Source organism: Meleagris gallopavo, chromosome 8 (assembly GCF_905368555.1).
Source record: "Meleagris gallopavo chromosome 8, MGAL_WU_HG_1.1, whole genome shotgun sequence".
Taxonomy (NCBI): domain Eukaryota; kingdom Metazoa; phylum Chordata; class Aves; order Galliformes; family Phasianidae; genus Meleagris; species Meleagris gallopavo.
This window is the reverse complement of record NC_139411.1, coordinates 6203263-6217896: the sequence shown is the minus strand read 5'-3', so window position 1 is coordinate 6217896 and position 14634 is coordinate 6203263. Positions and strand designations below refer to the sequence as shown.

General features: G+C 35.8%; 1 protein-coding gene across 3 annotated transcripts in view; it reads right to left on the bottom strand.

Annotated features, from left to right (window-relative positions):
- GRID1 (glutamate ionotropic receptor delta type subunit 1) overlaps window positions 1–14634 on the bottom strand; it is a 507351-nt gene that overhangs the window by 45955 nt on the left and 446762 nt on the right. For all 3 annotated transcript variants that reach the window (XM_085229265.1, XM_085229263.1, XM_085229264.1), the window contains exons 9-12: window positions 6832–6933; window positions 5181–5378; window positions 2888–3212; window positions 2032–2170 (exon numbers count right to left, since the gene is read on the bottom strand). In XM_085229265.1, coding sequence (XP_085085391.1) covers window positions 2032–2170; window positions 2888–3212; window positions 5181–5378; window positions 6832–6933 — 764 coding nt within the window. The remainder of the gene's footprint in view (window positions 1–2031; window positions 2171–2887; window positions 3213–5180; window positions 5379–6831; window positions 6934–14634) is intronic.

Below are 14634 nucleotides of genomic sequence, written 5' to 3'. Positions count from 1 at the left end.
CTATCCTCTCCTTGTAAAAGTGGACATGATACTTCTGAACTTTGTAAGTAGCAGCCACCACTGGGTATAGAAGGGCATATAACCATAATTCTTCAGTGGCTATCTGTGAAATGAGAGGGCAGAATGGACTCTGTAGACCCAAGACAGCACTGAGCACCTCACCTGCCCAAAACTCTTAATAATTTCAAGAAGATGGGGAATCAAATCCTCTTACAGATGTTGTAATAGATCAGTCTCAGACAGCTCATCTAATGATTTGAATTTCAGCTCATAAATACGTTTGGTTGGTTCTTTTATTTTCTTTCTTTTTTTTTTTTTTTCCTTGCAGATTCTCCACTGTATTTTATCCCACATTTTCCCTGCTCTGAAATTTGCTGAGTTTTGGCAGGTGCTGCCAAACGTAACAGACAATTTCTCCTATCATGAAGGAAATAGAACTTACAGAAATCATTTGAAGGTCATTATTCAGGTTTTCCAGATAACTATTTCTGTTCTGGGTTACAAGAGCAATTTATTCATTGGGCTTAACCTTAGTCCTCCATCCTCCCAGGATGAAGTCTTACAGCAAAGATGCTCTGCAGTATTAGTTTTATTCTCTTTAGTCTCTCCTGTTATTTCCAGAAATTACATGCAGATCTTATTTCTTTTACTGTTTAAATCTACTAATTCTAGACAAAATAATAGAAAATTCATTTTAAAACAAAACTTTTATGATTTTGAGTTGTTCATATTATCACAAAACTATATCTATACAAAGCATTACAGTTTTTGCACGTTTGCAATGGCAAGTTAAATTTGAAATACCGTGAAACTAATGAGAAAAGTAGTTTTTTTCTGTCCCATGCAGGATAATGAGGCAAAAGCTTTTTTAAGAGCTATCCTCATTTGAGGGCTAACAGCACAACTTAGTGTTTAGGAGCTGTGCACAAAGATTTCACTCTCAGGTTGGCCACTGAAACCACAAATGAGATTGACATAGTAACCGTGTCAATCAGTAGCACCTAAAATCTTTGCGTCAGCATATTCTGGGAGAGCCTGTATTGCAATGCCTGTCTTCTAGACACCTCTCCTCTCAATTGCTGTCAGATCAAACATGAGATACCAGGCTCTAATCCTATCAGCAGTGAAAGAGGACAATAAATTGCCCTCTCAGTGCTCCAAGCCAATGTGAAGCTAAAAATTTTGTCCATGTTGAAAGAAAAAAGGGAAATTTTGTTTAACTGTTAAATTTTTAAAGAAAAACAAGCAAACAAACAAACATAAAAAAACACCAACAAACAGCCAGCAGCTCTCAGGAGCTGCTCAGAGGCCTGATTACATCTGCTCACAGGATATAGATTAGTAGGCAGATGGCGGAGGAAAGAAGTCAAAGGGCAAGATAAATTGGGTTTGTTACAGAAGCTGTAATTTATCATCATAATATTGCCAACACAAATACAGAGATTTATATATAAATTTAATATAGCAACTGCTATATTACATCTATTATCCTTGAGTCAGATTTGGTTATCTTATCCTCTGTGAGAAGAAGCCTCTTACAAAAATAATGCCACCGAACAGGGTCATTTATATTTTAAAAGTTCTCCTATATTATCTTACATGCAAATAATGGCATAAAGAACAATGTCCATCAAAGTATTAAGAATATAAAATTATACACTGAAGGTGAAAAGTAAAATAATACATATTTCCCTAGAGCTAGTAGCTTCCTTCTGAAAAAAGAAGAAAAACAGATAGCTGAAACATTAAGACCTCTAGTTAAGAAAAATGCAAATAAACATGAAAGACTTTCTTCTTGAAAAATATAGAATTAAAATGCCACTGTCCCCTCCATTCATCTGACAAAACTACCTGGGGGATGTAGGAGTCAATGAAGAGCAGGGAGAGTGGAAGAGAGAAGCAGTCACCGAAAATGTGAAGACTATTATTTTATTAGAGAGCTATCTCCTTCTTGCAAGATGAGTGCTCAAATGGATAATACATTTCTGTGAAATCCAGGTTTCCAGCTTCATGTCAAGAAGAGGCTCTTACCTTATGGGATTATCCATCCTTGATACTGTGAGAAATGCTGCTAAGTTCGCTGTGTAGGATGAGCACACGATAAGGGTAAAGAGCCACCAGCTTCCCATCACAATGCGCATAGCCACAGAATTGACAGTAGATTCACCTCCTGAAAGCAAACAAGGAAAATAAAGATGCATCAGGAGCTTCTACCCTGTTTGTCCTACTGTGTTCAACTTTGTTGAAGAAACCCATCTGCATTTGTGCTTTCAGACCACCCTTTTTCTGTGAGCTAAGAGCTACTTCCACTAAGACAGTCAACCTCTTGCCCTGGATACTCTTCTAGAAAATGCTATTTCAAAATGTTTCCCTCAGGCATTATTCAGGATCAAACCTAGAGAACATGAGTAACATTCTACATAAGTAAAGTTTTATGCTGAAGTACTACTAATATGCAGAAATTAAATCATTAGAGTGTTCAGAACATCTTTCTATTGGTTTTAAACGACAGAAAGATAAACTGTCTCACATGAGTTCAAAAACATATAAATTTCTAAAATCAGATTTAAATCATTAGAAAAGCTGCTAGTTGCTGAGTGATACTGTAATGTCACATCAAGCAGCTCTGTGGTTTATTTACCACATAATCGTTTTCACAAAGTGGAAAAGTCTGTTGGGAGCAGTTTTATCAGACTTTCTGAGAAACAGAGAAGCAGAACATACATCCTAAAGCTCAACTATTCTCCCATTATCTCGGCTAACAAAACGTATTAGCTCCTCATAGAAAACTTCTCTTTCATCTTCAAAACATTCTGGTCAAGACTAACATGTCATGAAATGCTTTATCCAAGGCAGAACACTTCTGAGGATCTATGAGACTGAATACCTTGCTGAACAAAAGCGCCGTACACAACCCAGATGGCACTGTGCAGGGTGGAGGAGGCAGAGGGGCTTGGCTGGGAGGCATTCTGTGCCCTGACTGCCTGGATCCGGTTCAAGACAAATATCAGGACACCAACTATAGGGATGGCAGCAGCAATGCAAGCCCACACCGCAAAGTCAAAAGGAGCAAAGAGAGAGAAGATGTTGATTTTCTCTTCAGGCTTCTTGATCAAGATCCCCACTGAATAGTCCATGTACCGCTTGCTGAAGTCCACAACGCTCTCTCGTTCAGGTGTTATAGTGATGGCAGAAATTGCTAGATCTGCTCTCTGTGAGACAAAGGCAACAGGTCAGATCTGCTTCAGTAACCATGAATTCTGCTAGCGTGAGCCTTCAGGAGTTTTTCAAAAAGCAAGCGGCTCCATGCACTTCTAAAACCTAACGTTTTAAGACAAATTGCAATAAACCAGTTTCATCATTCAAATGTTAATTGCATTGGTTTAAAGTAGAAAAGTGAAATGTAAATTGCCAAAGCACTGCAGAACAGGAAGTATTTGGAATGTGCGCCATTTATTTAACCTTCACGTCTCACTCGTTTTCAAAACAATGTCTAAAACTTGAAACCATATTAACTCAGTGCTCTGCAAGAAGTAAAAATGAAATATCATCCACATAGACCTCACAGTTGTATCAATGCTCCTTTTACTCTATTATCATCACAAGGTTACTTTAAAAAATTCCTTACTCCTTCTCCATACAAAATTTATTTAGCTTGTGCACTTGGTAGCAAGTTGTGAAGAGCTACTGTTCATTGTTATCCCTGCAGGGTTGGCAACTTCCTGTACTCATGAAGGGATTTCACATGGCATCTGGGGGGGAAGATACTGTTGTATAAAGTGCTTGCAAAAATTAATAACTGTAAGAATGCCCCAAAAGCAACTCAGCTCCTGCTCTGAACTCAATATTTAAAATGAGCAGAATTTATATACAGAAGGACCTTTAAGATTATGCAAACTCAATGAAAGAGAAGTGTTTAATAAATAAGATCCCCAAAGCTTTTAAGAGCTGCTATTAGATTTTGCCTATTTTTTCATCTCAAAACAGTTCTCTACAAAAAAATAAAAACATACTTTTTGTTTCCTATCTCTGTGTTTTGTTAGGAATGTAGAGTAAATATTAGGTTAAGGAGTTCTCCTTTTGAGCTGGTGGAAAAGCTAGTAGCAGAAATACCACTATAAATATTGTTACCTCAAAGTACGCAATTTCTGAAGAATTTTCACAGGATATCTTACTAGACTGAAAGTCAAATACCTTATGTCAATGCAAAATAAGTCAAAAATCCTTTACTTTTCCTAACTGCCACCAAGATTATTCCATTATCATACACACATTTGATAGTGCTTTAATTGCTTCTATTTCTTCCTAAACATCTACTTACTAGACACTGAGACGCCTACTTCCTAGATAACGAGGAAGCTTTTACTCCCAGAAACAACTCTACTGCAGAAGAGTAACCTTTTCTACGAAGGGCAGTAACACAGAATATTAACTCTTTTGATTCTTTTTCTTGATTAGCATTCGTCATGTGTCAGACGGTGAGAACACGAACAAAATACATTCTAATTTCACTCTCCTGGACTTTTCCCACTTACTTGCTTAACTTAAGTTTAATTCATTTATTCTTGATTTGTAAGACTTGAATTAAATAAGAAAATATTTTCCCTTTATTTTAAATAATGAATAATCTTAAACTCAGTTTAGAATTCTAGTCCTTCAAAAAAAGTTATTTACAGCATATATTATTTGGGATACTTTTCCTGCTTTGGAGTCAAACAGTTGATCTTATGAAACACATTGCCATAAAGCGATACAAATAAAGTCATACTTTCAAGCAATGTAGCAAATACATAATGACAAAAAAGAAGTTAATTCATATGTTAAGAATACATACTTTCTGTACTCATTCATTCACACACACAGACAATCCCTTTTTATACCGGCATCTATATAAAAAGACTTACATTTATATAATGTACATTGATAACAGTTGGGGGTAAATAGAACAACAGACTCTATAGTTACTATAGTTTTAAAATACATAGTTTAGACCACAGTCAAACCACTCAAAACTCAGAAGTGTTCTGTACTAGCTCTTTGATCCCAATTCCATCTCCTGTAATTTGCAAAGGGGGAAGGGGAGAATTTCAGCAATCCCTTTTCAGAGTCTTGACACCCTACTCTGAAGAGTTGTTGTGTTTTTCTATTTTTCCCCCAAATATAGCTTCTTCTCTATGTACCTTGTTAATAAGTTCTCCAATCATGCCATTCCAGGAGCCATTCTGAAGCTGGTGTCCATATTTCCCATCAGGAGCTTGATATATCTCATATTTGAAGCCCAGATTCTTGGCCAGTGCATCCAAGACATCAATGGAAAATCCTTTGTAACGTTTTGGTTGTCCAAGTATGTTCTCCGCCACCATCACAAAAGGTTCTTCCTGAGAACAAAACACTGTCTCAGCTGATACTTGAAACAATTTTTTTAGTTTGCATTTTTAGCAAAATTGGTGTATTCTGAGTTAATTCTGGACAATTTAGCACAGATTTCAGATTCCTCAGAACATGCTGAGGCAAAATCTGTAGGCTGGGTGGGACACTCATAGGCATCCCTGCCAGACACCAGTGCTTCAGCAGCTGTCCCATCCACGGTCCTCGATTTTACACAGTTCACGAGAAGAGGCAGAGACCCCAGAGGAAAACTTAACTTCCTCCTGGCATCTGCAGGATGAATTGCTCACTGGAATACCTGTCTCTCCACTGACTAATGTTTCAACTAACTGCCTAGAAAACAGGTATTAAGCATATGAGTCTTAGGAACATTACAGCTCCCCAACTCAGATCATATAAGATTTAGAAAGTCATCTTTGAAAGACAATGATTAATCTTTTATCCAGGAGACAGTGAAGCAGATGCTAAAATTGTTGGGTTTTCTAAATATTTCAAATTTTGAAAATTCTAGGAATATCTTTCAGAGGTGCTGTTTGCTGGCATATTTTATGTTGAAGTATATTTTGAGACCAAGGAATGCAGCAGTTTTTGATATGCTTTCTGTCAGAAATGGGAACCTGAGAGACAATGCTGAGGCTGTTGGCTGCATATCCTCTGCAGTTGTCTGCGTTTGTGATGTGGTACTGACAACCTCCTATGCATGTTATACCATAACCTTGCCTATCATCTGACTGAGAAAGAAAGCCGGGGTGATTTCTTTAATGATCTTCTTTAATGATCTGTGATTCTTTAATGATCTTACACATTACTTCCTATTTGTACCATGATTCAAAAGAAGAACAACAAAATCACAAATACGCCACATTCTTCAATCTGGAACTACAATATTTTAGACAGGAACGCATTCTTGTCTTAATTTGTCCTTAATTTAGCATTCAACTAATAGGAGCTCTGCTACCACTCAGGATAGTAACAAACAATAATCCCAAAAGCACGTAGTCTAGACATAGTTTATCAACAAGAAGTTATGAATTTGATGGAAGAAACACTCAATTAAATTTTATAGCCCGCAGTGCACAAAAGCCAAGATTAGATTATTGTAATTGGCCCATCTGATCTTAAAAATCCATGAAATGCAGGAAACTGCATGTCTGAAGTGTAGCCCTGAGTACTCAGGTCTTGTGCTGGTTTTGTGTGCAGTATGATTTTCAATGCAGAAAAACAGCATAAGCAAACAAGCCAATACTGTGTATCTCTGACAGTGCATAGATTCACATAAAATAACATAAGGCCATCATCTATGTTCCTTGCTTATGTAACTGATCATCCAAAAATACAAAATTGAAAATGATAGGGAAAAATACTGAAGGAATTGCCCAGAATACTCAGTCACAACCTTTTTATTTTGAGCATTTTGTTTCCTGAACTCAAATAGGATCATACCAAGACAGTCACCACTTTCAGTGTCAGTCCTTGTAAATCACTTCCCAGACGTCGTTCTTGCAGGCTACCATTCAGTCCTTTTTCAGAGTCCCACGTTGCCAACTAGAACAAGAAAGTGCAGTGAATATGAAATACTGGTAGGCAGAAATCCTTCAGTACTTACATAAACATTTAACAGCTGCTTGATCGAATCCAGAACTAACATACACAGGATAAGTGAGTTTTTTAAACACAGAATCAGAATCGGTGAGATTCAGAGGACAGAAACTAATCCTTAGTGTGAATGTATTTTCATCAATGTCTGTAATAAAACTGCCTTTATTATCTGCAGTACTTGTCATATTATTTCATCTAGATTACTATGATATGACTTTCCCTTCATAGTAAGTTTATACTGCCTGACAGTCATTAGGATTACAGCCTCACTATCCCGTAACTCCTCTCTCAGATCAGATCCTCCCCTACTTTTTAAATCATTCTCTAGAGTTTATCAAAGACCAACCTTTTTTTTTCCTGCTGCATGACGTTCTTGTTCACTGGTGGTTATAAAATCTTGACACAGATTCCATGGAGGCAAAATGCCTTCTATTTTGGGCTGTCTTCAAATTCTATATTAAGTTCTATTTTCTCTCTTCTTGCCCTACTTCTACCTCATCAGTAAAACAATGACAGCCTCTCAAGTTCCCAAGTTCTCATTATCAAATATTTGATAACCTCTATATCTTATAACCTCTATAAGTGCATTTGCTAGATGCAAGACATGTATTTTCATGATACCTCCATAGAACATTACATGTAAATATTTTATTTTTCAATTAAATTTAGCATTTCAAAATCAATTTTAGTGCTTCTTCTGGAAAGAGGTTCAATAGAAAAGTCGATCTTAAGTGACCCTTGCATTATTCAACTGAATACGCTCTTCAGTGGCAGCAGAAATCAGACACTCCTTTTAATTCAAAAAAGAATCCATGGTACTCTTAAATCCAGCTGTACTCTTAAACACCAATACTATGTTCACATAGGAGGCAGTGCTGTTAGCTGAAGGCATGCCCTGTAGATATTTAACTTAGTCCAAGATATGTGAAATGTGCCTTCTTCCTGCCAGAAGCTAATTTTCATGTAGCAAGTCAAAATCTACTTGGAAAGAACTTATTTTGCTGAAAATGCCTATGGCTAGATGTCCTACACGATTTATTTCTATGACTTTAGTCATATCCTAAAGCCTCAAAAATCAAACCAACAAATACAACAAATTGTGATAGGAGAGATCTGTATAGTTTTCTTTTTGTTTTGTTGCACTAAACTGATAAACAGGGAACTAGAAAAGAACAGGACAATCAGTGATGACTCAGCTATCATGTCTATCACACAGGTAGATTTATTATAATTTATTATACAATTACTCTATAGTCTCTAAATCTTCCAGTTGAGACACAAGTAAGAAAAGAACTAAAGCTATACCTCCTTTTACCCAGCTGACCTGAGGGATAGAAGAGAGAAAAAATGAATAATATAAGCTTCATAACGACACTCCTGAAAGCTGAGGTATCTCAGATTGAAACCTCTCCCTGTGACGTAAGTTTGGAGGTATAATGAATACCCAGCAATATGGCTAGATACCTATAGCCATCATATCTCTTAAATTCAAATTCAGATGCTTGTTCTGAAATATGACCTCACGTGTTTCTTAGCTTTTTCTATTGCTACACAAAATTAACCAATTTGTCAGCTGCAAAGAATCAGTATGGTTCAACAAAGACAATCTAAGTGCATGTGGTAAAAATACTCTCTCAAATCATTTAAGAATGTTGCATGATCTAAGCTTTCTTGGACTGTTCTATACAATAAACATATGGTGAAGATACAGGGAAAGTTTCAGCAAAAATGGCTTACACAGTCCATAGACAATCACTACTTATTCAAGAATGGAAAATAAATTGATTACGTCGGCACAGGTGGACTGACATCAATTCCTTTTGTTGTTCCTTTCCCCTTCATAAACTGTATTTGACTTCATATCAGGCAAACTATTTGAATACTCCATATTTTGCATTTTGTATTAAAAATAAGAATACTTAAAAGGAACTGGAAGCGCACTATTGCAAGACTCTAAGTCTTTTCCTTTCATTCAAAACCAGTTTTCTCTTTTTATGCAGTAGGGATAGGTGCAAGGAAGAGAAGCATATTTCACAGTGTATCAGCACAGAACTTCATGGTGTTCTGTACAGAAAAACAATTTTTTTCAGTCTCTAAAAGGCAAATGATGCAGATAAATTTGATAGATGGAACATGAGGAAATCCTTTTCCATTAGAGATTTTTCCCCTTAATATTTTTGTGCTTCAGAACATTTCACTTGCTTAGAAGTGTGCCAATTTGTGCTTCCACTTATTGCAGACAGAATTTTATTTATGGCACCGATGCACTTACAGATATGTATACCAATTTGTGACAGCTGACCTATCAAGATCAGTGCCTGAGAAACTAATTTCCAGCACTATTAAACACAATGAGTATTGCTATTATTTGTTAAGACCATTGGAGTTTCACTCTTAGTAGAAATATGCACCATGTTCCTACCAGGACCTGAAACCAAAGGTCACAGAACAAACATCAGCTGGTAGGAGATACACAACTTTAAGATCTGATTATCACAAATTACTTGCAAAGTCAGCACTTCCAGGACGTATTTCAAAAATTAGTGGCGTCTGGAAAGTACATTTAATGGCAGTCTGAGTGTTGTTTTTTGGTTTTGTTTTGTTCTTTGACTCTCAAGTTACTGGGTTATAGGAGTTTAGGATTTGAAAGCAACTTCAATAAAGCTTTTCAATTTAAACCTTTTATCTAACTTCTCTTTCTGAAAGAGCCATATTGCTCTTACAACTGCAATCTCACAGTTCTAACCATACATCAGAAGGTCAATCACCCTCCAAAGACAAACCAGAAGAAACAAAGGTGAATTTCAGACAAAAGTGTAATTTCTTGGAAAATTCTGACTCGAGACAAGCTTCTGATCTTTATTAATATTTACTGCGTTTTCAACAAAAACAAATAGAGAGAGAAATTCTGAATTTTAACATTATGTTTAAGCCTCAAAAACCATATATAGGTCCAAACACGCTTCCTCAATACCAAAGTGAAACAACTGCATGGCCAGAAAACTAGGAATGTGAAATGATAAAGGATGTCATCCATGTGTCTCATGAACCTGCAGGGATTTTTTCCTGAGTAGTACTGACACCTGTCAGGACCTCCAAAGAAGACCTGACATAAATATAACTTCAGGTTTCCTGCGTTTCCACTGATAAATTATAAGCCAATTTCTACAACAGAGTTTCATGACACTGTTAATGATGCAGCACCTGGCTGCCCAACGCTTACTTGAGCTTAGTTCCCCAGGGGAAATCATACTGAGATGGCATGGTAAACTTACACCAGACAATATCAGAAACAACTCCACAGAAGCGTGAAGACCCCCATCAGCATAATGAGGCAGACAATCCATTTGCTCAAATAGAGCAAAGTTGCATGCATTTAACACAGATTTGCAAGATTTACTACCTCCTTCGATCGTAATCAATTAGATTGAGAGCCTGTGTGCTTCTTCATTTAGGAGATGAAACTGATGAAGAACTCCATTATTTGTCACACAGGTAGGTGTTTGTCTGAAAAATGTGTATTTTCATGCTGCTCTACTACACCATAATTACATACTTCTTGAAAAGCAACTTGAATTTAGTTTTCCTAACTCTGCTGTGAGTGCTCAAACCACTGGACAATGGTAAATTTGTCTAACACCCAAATAAACGGAGATGTAAGTTATCCTAAACTGGTAGGAAAAATAGCCAAAAACTTGCATTAGCATAAAAAGTGAATATTTAATGTTTATCTCACAACAGCGCATAAGACCATTTACATTGTATAAGTTTATGATACAGTAGTTACTGTTTATAAATGCATAAATAATGCATGTCACTACTAGCTACCTCTATTTTAAGTATGACGTCCTAGACGCTTCCTCTACTTTTCAAGGAAAATGTGATTCCCATAAGAAGTATAAAACAATTCTTTATAGCACATTTACAGTAGTGTTGAAAAGGCATCAAACCAGAGCCTGCCTCTTCTACCTTCCCAAAAATCTGAAAACTTTTGTCTGGTGACTCCTTTGGAGCTAAGGGTACACCATTCAAACAAATTAAACTTGGGAATCCCTGCCTTGAAACCTCAAGAACTTTAATAAAGAGAAATGGAAAAGAGAGAACAAGGCAGTCAGTTCTCATGCCCTGAGACAGTGACACCTTTATCAAATCAAATTATATTGTCTATATGAAAGCTGTTCTGGTTATGAAATTAAATAAATTAATTACTGGCATTCACAACATGACAATGCTTTTAGATTAATGTTGAACTGAATTGGATTTCAACTCATTGACAACATTTTCTTAAACTTCAAGCAACATAATTTAAATCAAATATGTTGTCCTTGTACCATATTCATATATTTGACACATTGGAACTTCTGACTAAGAAATTACAAAAATATATTTAATGTTATAAAAGCAGACTTCAAATAGAGACAACGATTAAAATAATAAAAAAAATACCAAATCAATACTAACAACTAAAGTTTACAGGCAAATAAAATAAGTCAGTGGCCTAATAAATAAACTGAACAAATCGGACACTCCTATGCTGCAATTCTACTGGAAAAAAAACTCAATTTAAAAGTGAGTAGAACAAATATTTACGTTTTATCCAAGGAGTCTTTTTAAATACACCATATCTGTAATCTAGAGATTTGCTGTCATTCAGTATCATTCACAGCAAGATATTAATAGGATTTATACAACAAACTTCCTAACAGACAGAACTTCCTAGAACATCTTTTCCTTCTCCATGACTGGAGTAGCCTTACAAAAATTTTTCATGTGAAATATGGAATCATAACTAAGAAAAATTAAACATCTTTTTGAACTGTGTATTTGTATAATCTGTAATTACATAAAACAGGATTAGGAAAATATAAAGGCATTGACACTCGTACTTAGAAGCAAATCTGATACAACACTTTTCTATAATAGCTACATATTATAAAGAATATTCAAAAATCTCTATTCTGAAGCAAAAGCATTATTAACTATAAGAACCTGGACAAGAACAGCAATCAAACTGATTCAAGGTATTATTCTGTGTTCTAGCATAACCCTATCTTCTTCGCAGTGTAATAACTGCAAGTCATCAAGGTGTGGATATTTATTCCATTTTCATATTCTGCATTTGTTTATACTAAAGACACAGCCTGTCCAAATATCCACAGTATTGTGGAATTGTTAGAATGTACGCAATTAGATAGGAAAATAATCAGTTTGTGACAAATTCTGTAATCACACCAAATGTATTACTGGAAGTAGTAGATTTGGTCATCGAGGTATCATTGCACAATAGAAACTATAAGTATCTAAACTGAGAAACAAAGAAGTTAAACAACTCTCTGAAATCTTATGTACTACTACAAGATTTAATTATTTACTTTTTTTTAAGATGTAGATACAGATAATATGTACTTCAAAATGTTGATGCATGTTAGAGCTCTTGAAAAATTACTTCATTTGCTGACATTTCCAAAGATCCAATAGATATTTCTGTATCTCTGGAAAACTAATATCTAAGCCAAATATTTGAGTTTAATTCTATGATAACATCCATAATCAAAAAGTTGCATCACAGGTATACAAGGGTATACTGACTGAAAGCACTTGGGATATGTTAAGAATATCTATACACCCACAGCCATAGAGCCATGGAGAATTCCAAAACATACCAAAATTACGAAGCAGAGGATTGTGAACCAAGACTTAAGGAACACAGAAAATCTCATTCTTTTGGATGAAAATTTTATCACCTTCTTTTTAATGCTCAGAACAATCAATTTGTCATTATAGGGCCACACAGGGATTGTAGCTGCATGGTAAAAGTTCAGAGCATGGCAGGGAGATCATGGAAAGCTGCTTTCTCTCATTCCCAATACTTCAGCAAACAGGACCATCCTGAGACAGTAAGCCCTTTAAAGAAAAAAATAAAGGATTAGGAAAGGGCTGACCATCCCACCAAAGGACCTTGGCTTTCTCTGTGAAACTCTGAAGCACACTGATGTAGGTTGCTGCTTTAACAGGCCTTTGAGAATATGAGGTCTTCTGGAAGAAGAATACATCTTATTCTAGTTTCAGTGTTTTGTACATGTAGTGTGCTGTATAAATTAAAATAAAACATCTCCAGAGAATAACAGGAAGACAAGTATTAGGCAGTAATATCTTACGATGAACACAACATTCTGGAAAAATTTGTTTGCCTTTTTGAAAGCAAAAATAATAGGTAACAAAAATGAAAATATGACAATAAACTTGTAAGTGGATTTCAGTTCTTTTCCATATAGAGTCTTGTGAAAACTCAGCTAAGAAAATTGTAATTCATTCCCTGAAATAAGAACAGTATCACATGATTTATACATTAGCTTCTAAGTAGCAACAAAGAATGATATATGAAGATGACGAGAAAAGTTTTGAGGTAGCTTAGCCTAAGTCTGTATTAATAACTTGTTTATCTTATAGCTTTATTAATGATTTGGAACAAGAAATAGCAAACTACTAAAATCAAATTTTCTAAAATGCAAATGGTATCTCAAAACTGGAAAGCACCGTAAATATGTCAGACTAGAAGAGAGAGTAAAAATAAATGGGAACAGTACCAATCTAAAAACAAAACAGTGCTATGCATTTTGCTTTGACTCGAAGTAAACATCATTAAAAAAGAAAGAAATGTGAAGCAGAGATTCATCTATTGAAAAAATGGAAATTGACGTTAAAAAATTCTGCAGGGTGAAAGTGAGCTGCAAATGGATGACAAGCTTGTAATACAGTACAGTGGCAAAAGCGTGATTTGGGACTCCACACGTCTCATGGCATATGCTGCACAGAGAGCAGTCACAACATAGCTGAGAGAAACATGCAATCCTAATACTGTGTTGAGCATCTGTCCAAACAGGATTTAGGCATGCTGGAAGAAAATCAAGGGAGAAAGGGACAACTACTGGGGTGGAGGAGTCAGCATAAGAAGCGTAAAAGAAGCAACTGCAAATACCTAAGCCAATGATGACTAAGAAGTTGGAAAATTAGAAGCAACGCCGCATATAAGACAACAGAACTACTGCTGTTGAGTTCAAATAAACTACAGAAGCTCTTTCATGTGAAATCCAATCCAGTTCCCGGAATCATTCTTTCATTCTTGATGTAGACTGCAAAAAGAGAAATGGACAAAAAAATATCCACACAAGCTCTGCCCTTCCAACAAAATAATTTTTCATGGGAAACCTTTGGTGTATCATGGATATGAACAAGTGCATATACGAAAAAAATCAAAGAGCAGCCTGACAGCTGGTGGTTGCTGAATTCACCAGAGACATCTGAAAAAGTCAATGTTTCATAGAAATCCGAACCTGAATTCTGAGAATTGAGATCCCAGCTAACAGCGATGAGGATATACTTAAGTGTAGAGCCAGTTGATTTTTGTCCAACAGTACAAGATTTAGCCTGGGATCACATCAATTTATCAGCACTCAGGTGAGCGGATTGATCACCATCTTAAATGCTAGCATGGCCAGATTTTTATTATTCAAAAAGGCATTCGTTCATGCTTTTTGAGGAGTGGCATAATCACTAAATTTTTGAAAATCTCAAATATTTTCATATTCAGTAAAAAAAAAAATCATTTACTGCTACTGAAATGATGAAGCAGATAGGGAGCAATTA